The sequence below is a fragment of the Peromyscus maniculatus genome, chromosome 1 (assembly GCF_049852395.1).
Source record: "Peromyscus maniculatus bairdii isolate BWxNUB_F1_BW_parent chromosome 1, HU_Pman_BW_mat_3.1, whole genome shotgun sequence".
NCBI lineage: Eukaryota > Metazoa > Chordata > Mammalia > Rodentia > Cricetidae > Peromyscus > Peromyscus maniculatus.
This window is the reverse complement of record NC_134852.1, coordinates 11178679-11188603: the sequence shown is the minus strand read 5'-3', so window position 1 is coordinate 11188603 and position 9925 is coordinate 11178679. Positions and strand designations below refer to the sequence as shown.

The 9925-nt window shown below is 37.1% G+C and overlaps 1 protein-coding gene across 9 annotated transcripts in view; it reads right to left on the bottom strand.

Annotated features, from left to right (window-relative positions):
- Window positions 1–5742: 5742 nt before the first annotated feature.
- The window catches only part of LOC121826212 (leukocyte-associated immunoglobulin-like receptor 1), a 42205-nt gene continuing 38022 nt past the window's right edge, over window positions 5743–9925 (bottom strand). For all 9 annotated transcript variants that reach the window (XR_013050462.1, XR_013050456.1, XM_076569332.1 and 6 more), the window contains one exon: window positions 5743–6210. Coding sequence is in view for 7 of the 9 variants with exons in the window: in XM_076569332.1 (XP_076425447.1) it covers window positions 6065–6210 (146 nt within the window). In the remaining 2 variants the exon portion in view is untranslated. The remainder of the gene's footprint in view (window positions 6211–9925) is intronic.

Below are 9925 nucleotides of genomic sequence, written 5' to 3'. Positions count from 1 at the left end.
TTTAGTTTCTTGAGGTCCAATTTATTAACTGCTAATCTTAGTGCCTGTGCTAACTATATTCTGCTCAGAAAAAAAATTTGTACCAATGAGTTCAAGATGAATCCTCATTATTTCTATCAGTTTAGGTGTATCTGGTTTTATGTTGATTTTTGTACAGGACAAATTTTGAGTCTTCTACACTCAGAGATCCAGTTTGTCTGCATTTTTTGTTGAGGATATTTTCTTTATTCAAGTGTGAATTTCTGACTTCTTAATCAAAGATTAGGTGGCCATAGGTATGGAGATTTATGTCTGGGTCTTCAATTCAATAGCACTGATGGACATGTCTGTTTTTGTCCCAATATCACACTATTTCATTACTAGATTTTTGTAATACAATTTGATGTTGAAGATAATTATACTTCCAGCAGTTTTTTATTATTCATAATTATATGAGCCTTCCTGCTTCTTTGTGTGTGTGTGTGTTTCCATATAAAGTGAAAATTAAGCTTTCATGATCTGTGAAGAATTTTGTTGGAGATTGCATAGAATCTATAGAATGCTTTTGGTAAAATGTCTGCCTTTACTATATTACCCCTACTGAAGCATAAGCACAGAGATATGTCTATCTTCCAACCTAATCTTTAATAAGTTTATTTTTAATAGGAGGGGGACATGGAGTTGCGGATCAGGTGAGATGTGATAGGTGCATGGGGTTAAGGGAGAATTTAGGTTAAGGGAGATGTGGTAGGTGTATGGGGTTAATTGGGAAATAAAAATAAAAAAAATTATCATACATAATTTTCACTTCAATTATAAGAGTTACCCCCAAGATATTTTATATTATTTGGGGTTATTGTGAAAAATGTTTCCTTGAATACTTTCTCAGTCTACTTATCATTTTCATATTGGAAGAGTACTGATTTTTTTCTGTGTTAATTTTGTATCTAGTTAGTTTGAGGAAAGGGTTTATCAGCTTACAGAATATTACAGTTTTTGGTGGAATTTTTAGTGTCACATACATGTATTATTACGTCATTTGCAAATGAAGGCATTTTGACTTTCCTTTTCCAGTTTTTACCCGCTTGATTTTTTTTTTACATTTTTTCTTTCTTCTTTTGAAATGTGTTTATTTATTTGTTTGTTATTTATTTATTATGTATACGGTGTTCTACTGGCATGTACACCTGCGTGCCAGAAGAGGGCGCCAGATCTCATTACAGATGGTTGTGAGCCACTATGTGCTTGCTTGGAATTAAACTCAGGATCCCTGGAAGAGCAGCCAGCGTTCTTAACCTCTGAGCCATCTCTCCAGCTCCCCCTCTCCCTGCCCCATCACCTTGGGCTTATTCAGTTGTCATTATTGCTTCAACTATGACTTCAAGTGCTATATTGAATAGGTATGGAAAGAATGGACAACTTTGTCCTGTTCCTGATTATAGTGGAACTGCTTTGAGTTTCTTTCCATTAAGTTTATGTGGGCTATGGGAGACTCTAAACTGTTTCATATTTATATGAGGCTTGCCGCTTGTACCACTAATCTTTCCAGGACTTTTATTGTGAAGGAGTCCTGGATTTTTCCAAAGGCTTTTTTTCTACATCTAATGAGATGACCATGTAGATTTTTTTTTTTCATTCAGTCAATTTATATGATAGATTACATTTATCAATTTACGTGTGTTGAGCCATTCATCTCTGGGATGAAGCCTTCTTGTTCAGGGTGGATGGTCTTTTTTTATGTACATTTGGATTTAGTTCGTAAGCATTTTATGGAGAATATTTGCATCTATGTTATAAAGGAAATTGGTTTGTAGTTCTCTTCCTTTGTTGAATATTTATGTGGTTTAATATCAGGTTAACTTTGGCCTAGTAAAATGATTTTGGCAATGTTCCTTCTATTTCTGTTTTGTGGAATAATTTGAAAATTATTGGCATAAACTCTTCTTTGAAATTCTGGTAGAATTCTAGGCTAAGGTCATCTGGCCCTGGGCTTTTATTTTTTGAATTGTTTTCTTCTTTTTCTTAATTGGGAGAGTTTTAATAACTGCTTCTCTTTCATTAAGAATTAAAGGTGTGTTTAAATTGTTTATCTGATCTTGATTTACCTTTGGTAACTGGCATGTATTGAGGAAATTATTCATTTATTTTGGATTGTCCAAGTATAGTTTTTTTTTTTTTGTTGTTGTTTTTTGAAGCAGGGTTTCTCTGTGAGGCATTGGCTGTCCTGGAACTTGCTCTGTAGACCATGCTGGTCTTGAACTCACAGAGATCTCCTTGTCTCTGCCTCCTGAGTCTGGGATTGAAGATGTAAACCACCACTAGCCTGGCCAAAGTAGCGGTTTTAACGAATATCCTTATGATTCTCTCTACTTCCTCTGTGTCTTTTTATGCCCCCCTTTGTTATTTCTGATTTTTTTTTAAATTTGGATATTCTCTTTTTGCCTCTTAGTAAATACAGATAAGCGTTTGTCAATCTTAGTGATGCCATCAAATACCCAACTCTTTGCTTCATTGGCTCTCTGTATATATGCTTTCATTGATACATTATTGATTTCAGCGCTGGTTTTAATTATTTTTTGGCAATACCCTCTTGATTGCAATTTCTTCCTTTTTTTCTAAAACTTTCAGGTGTGCTGTAAGTCACTAGTATGAAATCACTCCATTATTTTTATGTAAGCACTTAGTATTGTGGACTTGTCTTTTAGAACCACCTTCATTATATCCCACAAGTTAGAGTAGACTATGTATTCATTTTAAATCAAATCTAGAAAAATTTAATTTCTTCCTTAATTTCCATCATGACAGTTTTTAATTCAGAAGTTAGTTGCTCAGTTTCTGGGCAGTTTGTGGGCATTCTTTTGTTTCTGTTGTTATTGTTGAAATCCAGTTTTAATCTGTGGTGGTCTAATTGGATGGAAAGGGGTATATTGATTTTCCTTTATCTGTTAAGAGTTGCTTTGTGTACAAGACTGCAGGCAGTTTTGGAGAAAGTTCTATGACGATCTCAGAAGAAAGTCAAATCTTATTTGTTTCAGTAAAATGTTCTCTAATATCTGTAAGATCCATTTGTTTAATAACAGCAGTTATCTCCATCATTTCTCTGTTTAGTTTTTGTCTGCATGACTTGTCTCTTGGCAAGAATGGAGTATTGACGTCTCCCATTATCAGTGTGTGAGTCAATAAGAGATTTAAACTGTACTTGTGCTGCTTTTACAAACTTGGTTGTGGTTGATTTGCGTGTATAGATGCTAAGAATTGAAATGTCATCTTGGTGGATTTTTCCTTTAATGAATATGTAGTGGTCTTTTCTATAACTTCTGACTTGTTTTTGTTTGAAATCTATTTTGTCAGATATCAAAATGGGTACACCAGCTTGTTTCTTAGAACATTATTAGAATATGCTTTTCATACTGAGGTAATTTCTATCTTAGACGTTAAGTTATGTTTCTTTGATGCAGCAGTGGGATGAATACTGTTTTCTCAGCCACTCTGTATGTGTCTTTTTATTTGATGATTGAGATCACTGATGTTGAGAGATTAAATAAATGGTGTTTTATGATTCCTTTGTTTTGTTTTTGTTGTTGTAGTGTTGTTGTTGTTGTTGTTGGTGGTGGTGGTGGTGTGTGTGTGTGTGTGTGTGTCTGTGTCTGTGTGTATGTTGCCCTCTTGATTTTCTAATCTGGGATTACTTATTACTTTTGTTTTCTTGGTTGTAGAAAGAGTTTTCTTTCTAGTACCTTCTGTAGAGCTGAACTTATAGATATATTGCTGCAATTTTATTTTACCATGGAATATCTTATTTTTATATCAATTATAAATGATAGTTTGTGGATATAGTAGCTAGTCTAGCATCTGTGGTCACTTAGAGTCTGTCAAGTGAATTCTGAGTTTTTGAGTTTCCATTCAGACACCAAGTATAATTATGAAGGACTTATATGTTACTTCGTCTTTTTCCCTTGCTGCTTTCAATATTCTCTCTTTTTGTGTTTTCTGTTTTAATTATTATAGTCTGAGGACAATTCTTTTGGTCCAGTCTATTTGGGGCTTTACATGCTTCTTGCAACTTGATACGCATCTCCCTCTTTAGGAAATTTTCTCCTATGATTTTGTTGAAAATGTTTTCTCTGTCTTTGATCTGGGATTCTCCTCCTTCTTCTATAACTAATATTCTTAGATTTGATGCTTTCATAGTGTCCCAGATTCCTGGATGTTTTGTGCTGGGCATTTTTTAGATTTAGAATTTCCTTTTACAGAGATATCTATGTCTTCTTTCATGCTTTCCGTGCCTGAGATTCTCTCTTCTATCCTTTGTAGTCTGTTAAGCAGGCTTGTCTCCTCAATTTTCTGTTTCTTGTTCCTAAATAATTAATTTATAGATTTCTCTGAAACTCAGTGTGCTTTGTTGATGTTTTCACTTTTATGTCTTGAACTATTTTATTCATTTACTTCCCCTCTTTGTTTGTGTCTTCTCAGATTTTTCAATTACATTTATTCATTTCCTCTTTAAGGGTCATGATCATATTCCTAAAGCCCAATTTAACATCTTTGCCTTATGCTTCAGATATGTTGTGTATCTCAGGATCTACTGTGGTAAGATTGCTAAACTCTAGTGCAGATATTGTCCTTGCTTTTATTGATTGTGCTTTATAGTCATGTCTAGCCATCTGAGTTTCTGGTGATTGTAATTCAAGCTGTTGATATATGGTCTTGTCTTTGTTGGCTGGTTGCTTTGTTCCTTGGCTTCTGTTGCCCTGCCTACCTTTCACAGTGTACTGCCTGGTGGGGAATTCTCAAATCCTGCCAGGTATGGCCACTGGTGCTTGTTAGTAACATATGTTTCTATCTTTTGGGAGTGGAGACTTAAGAATGGAGATCGGCTAGGAATACTGAGAGGTTCCATAGGAGGTATTCCAGAGAGGAGCACAGTAAGCCAGAGTATGCTTAGTTCACTGGGAATGGACTAAGTACAAAGCTATAAAAATATAAAAATTCATAATATAATATCAGAACAGAAACCATAAACTCATTATGAATGTACAATTGGTGACAAGTACCAGTTTTACAGAATACTGTGACATGACAGGTAAATTCCTGTTTCCTATCAAGCAGAGGCAAAGGATTAGTGACAGGAGTTAGATTCCAATGCTGAGGTCCTCACTCAGTTATAAGTCGTCAGTGCCAAGTGCTGGGCACAAGTGGTTGAATTCTAAACCTATCCAAATCAATAGGATGAGTTTTATTGTGTTGAGATCATTGGTTTTTCTCTGTCTTCCTTCCTTCCTTCCTTCCTTCCTTCCTTCCTTCCTTCCTTCCTTCCTTCCTTCCTTCCTTCCTTCCTTCCTTTCATCTTTCCTTCCTTCCTTCCTTTTTTTCATCTGTCTATACGTGTGTATGTCTGTCCCTTTCTCTGTCTCTATCTTTCTCTTTCTTTCTTTCTGTCTATATGTATGTATGTCTGTCCCTTTCTCTGTCTCTGTCTTTCTCTTTCTTTCTTTTTTTTTTTTGAAACAGGTCTCTCTGTGTAGCCTTGGCTGTTCTAGAATCACTATTTAAACAAGGATAGCCTTGAACTCACAGAGATATACCTGCTTATGCCTCGAAAGTGCTGATATCAAAGCTGTTAACCACTATGTTTGGAAGACGGGTTTTATTTTAAAAGTTGTTCTTTTCCTTAGAGAAGATTAGTTTTCCCACTCTCAGCATTCCTTTGCTGCCTGTGGTTCCTTGCAAACATTCCTCTTTAATAAGGAAAATCTATTTAAATACATCTCACAGGAAACTTTAATTATCTTTAAGGACCAACAGAGGCAAGATGTTAAGGGATGGAACAAGTACCAACCAGGAGGCAAGAAAGACTCAGAAAGGGGATGTAGGAAGATTCAGCGCTATGAAATAACATATTGAATCAAGTTCTCTGGACAGAAAACTGATGCTGGAGAGAGAATGTGATGTTTTGTTTCCTCTCCCTGTTGTGAATTGGAGAATATTCTCTGGCAACAGAGTCTGTATCCATGTGTCTCATGGGACAATATGAGTCCTTGGTCTTCTTAGCTGCCCAAATTAGCCTTTGTCATTGGTTGTTTCCTCACAGATTCATGGAAACTGAGCTATCTGTGGACTTTTCTTGGTTGTGCCAAGCTTCTCCAAGGATTGCCACCAAGACCAGAAAGACTACTCCAGCCACGGCCATGCGGACACCAATCCACACCTTGTAACTCTGTGAGGTAGACACTGAAAGGGAAAAGAAAAGAGTGGGTGGTCAGTTCCTGCTGGGAAGAATCCCAGGCGAAGAGTTCTGAAACTAGAGCCATTTCTCTGCTTTGACATTAAAGGCCATCGTTATGGACAGCACTTACCTGTGGGGAAGCTCTTTCTTAAAAAGGGGCCAATTTCACAGTGTCTGCTAGGGCTCAGAAAAGAGGGCTGAAGGGACATGAAGCTTCTCCTTCTTTTGGGATGATTCAGACATCCCAAGTCCTTGGCCTGACTGTCCCATCATTCCCAATGCCCCTGTACTCCATGCCTTCGTTCTGATTTTCCTCATCCCAGCACCCTTAGCTCACTGAGGGCACACCCTGGCTCTCACACAGTGTGCAAATGGGTCCCACAAAAGACTAGCTGGAAAATTCACACATAAAAATGGATTAGACTCAGCTTCAAGTTGGAACACAAAATTAATTCCTTTGTGTGCCTCAAAAATCTGAAGAGCAAATTTAGGATAAACTAACTGCCATACATGGACCCAATGATGTGGCAGGGTCTGGTGAAAAATAGTCACTAAAAATAGAAACTGGCATGCAAAGTATGACCATTGCCATGCCTTCTATCCAGCAACCTGAACAGGCTTGGATATAGAGAAGATATTGGAAATGTCAGGGGTTCTGGTTTCTCTTCTCTGTCTATACAGCACTATGTCACTTGCTTCACTGTAGATGTTCCATCCCTGTTGCGGGATATTTATCATGCTCTGTGAATATGTGTTTTTGTTTAACTTCACCTACATAAATCACTGTCTGATAGGTTTAATAGAGAGCTGAATGGCCAACAGCTAGGGAGGAGAGGATAGGTGGGTCTTCCAGGCAGAGATAGGATCCATGGGAAAAAACTGAGGCATGAGAAATTCACCAGTCTGACACAGATGAGTCAGACATAAGGAACTGAAAGACCAATTCTGTAATTACACATTTATGAGACATCATGCCCACTGTGAGAATACCTGTACATATTAAGACTGACAATTCTTCAGCATATGTCTCCAGTAAAATGTAACAGTTTTCTCCATATTAAAACATAAGGCACATTACAGGTCTATCACACCATACTAATGAATATAAAACAAGAGCTGCTAAGAGACATTGCTTTGTGGGGGAAAAAAAACTTCTGAAATACACTAACCTGCTAAGAATGTCAACTTCTGAATGGAATTCAGGAAATGTGTTATGTTGGGGGATAAGTTATGCCTTTGTTTCTATAGGAAACAAAAAGCTATAGATTCCTTTAAAATTAATAAACATCAGATTTGACCAGGGAAGACCTCCTAAAAATTCTGCCTGCAGACATGTACAAAGAAACCAAGAAAAACTACGAGACAGGTCACATATATGCTGATCCTTTCACACGGAAACAGCTTTGAGACTGGATGAGACGTGATAAATCTTGTTGGCTACAGAATCCCCATTATTTGTAATTATATACAATCTTTCATATGGCATGGATGAATATTTATATTATATTTTATTATGCAGTCCAAACAGACATAAATAATTGACAGATATCTTTTACTTGCTCTAACATAAAACAGAAAATAATCTTAAGCTGATTTGTGAACACTGCACATTCCATACTTGTGTTAATGTAGATGTGTATGTTACCTTAAGATGTTTGTGTTTTCAGAAAAAAACATTCACATACCAATGAATACAAGTATCCCAGCAGTTCCAGCCCATCAGAATGCCTCAGGTACAGTTTCATCAAAATATCTGCATCCTGCACAACTTCCAAGTCCCTAGCTAAGATACTGGAAAACAAATGATACAGCAACCTCTTCTAGGACTTGATCATTATCCCACTTTTGGTCCTTGTATCTTCACAGGAATTTCCTTCTTTAAGTTGGGGAAGTTTTCTTCTATGACCTTGTTGAATATATTTTCTGTGCCTTTGAGTTGGTATTCTTCTCCTTCCTCTATCCCTATTATTCTCATGTTCAGTCTTTTCATGGTGTCCCAGATTTCCTGGACATTTTATTTTATGACTTTTTTGGCATTGGTATTTTCTTTGACTGACAAATCCATTTCCTCTATTGTATCCTGTACACCAGAGATCCTCTCTTCCATCTCTTGTATTCTGTTGATTATGCTTGCATCTGTGTTTCCTATTCATTTACTCAGATTTTCTATTTCCAGCATTCCCTCTGTTTGTGCCTTCATTGTTTCTATTTCCCTTTTCAGGTCTTGAACTGTTTCCCTCACCTGTTTCATTGCTTTTTCATGGTTTTCTTTAAGGGATTTATTGCTTTCTTCCATTTTTTTATTTGTCTTTTCCTCTACTTCTTTATAGATTTCTTCCCATTTTTTTGTTTGAGTTTTTCTCTTTTTTTATTGATTTCCTCCATTTTTTTCATCTTTTGCTCAATTTCATTTTTCATTTTTTCTTGAAAGGCCTCTAGCATCTTCATGATGCTATTCTTAAAGTTGCTATCTTCTGTTTCTTCCACCTTATGATGTTCAGGTCTTGCTGCTGGAGGAGGGCTAGGTTCTGGTGATGCTGTTTTACTCTTTATGTTATTGTATGTACTTCTGCCTTGACATCTGCCCATCTCCTCCTCTAATAGGTATAAGAGTTGCCTGTATCTGAGCGAGTTGCTGTTGGTCCACTCTGTGCTTGTTGTGTCTGTGTTTCAGGGGACTTCTGTATCTACTCTTAGCTCTTGGTCTGATTGGATCAGGCAGCTTCTGTGTCTCAGTGAGCTGCTCTTGGTTCCCCCCAAGCTTTTTGATTCTGTGACTCACAGATTCATTCTTGGTCTTATCAGGGCTCTTCTTCCATGAGCCCAGTGGTTTTCTCTGTTGATCCTCCCCTACACACCTCCATGGAACTTGAAAGTCACAGCAATAGAGATCCTAAGTAGGACAAGTTGGTACCAGGAATGTGTACCATGTTTTTCCTAATCTCAAAGATAGGATTAAAGGCATGTTTTCTTACCTCAAAGATCTGAATTAGATGTAGTCATGTTGTTAACCAAGAATAGCCATCACATGTCCATACCTTGTTAACTTGGTACACAATCATATCTCCTTAGGGGGAAGGCCTGGCATTTTGCAAGTGGTGCCATCCCTGGGCTTATGGTCTTAGGCTTTATAAGAAAGCAGCTTGAGCATGTCATGAGGAGCAAGCCAGTAAGCACCATCCCTCCACGGCCTCTGCATGGGCTCCTGTTCAGGGTTCCTTCTAGGTTTGAGTTCCTGTCATGACTTGCTTTGATGATGAACAATATTGTGGAAGTGTAAGCTTATAAACCCTTTCCTATCGAAGTTCATTGGTTATGGTGTTTTGTTGCCGTAATATAAATCCTAACTAAGGCAAGTTGGTACTTTGAGTGGGAAGTTTCTTTCAAATTTAAAAGATGTGGATTAAAGTCATATTTTTCCTAACTCAAAGATCTTCATTAGACTTAGTTAAGTTGAAAATCAAGAAAAACCATCACAGATGGGAATGAGGTTATAAGTAGAATGCATTTACTGAGCACCTACTGTAGAGCACACATGTGCTGGGTGGTGCTCATGGACATGTGGCTTTGTAAAAATCTCACATGCACAGTAGCTTTGAAACATTTATTTTTTGTCCTTGTAGTACCAATCAGGAGTGTTGAACTTCTTTGTGCTCTGTGACACCCTATCCACTGGCACAGCCCTTTTAAGAACTCATCAGTCACATGTGGTTAATGAAA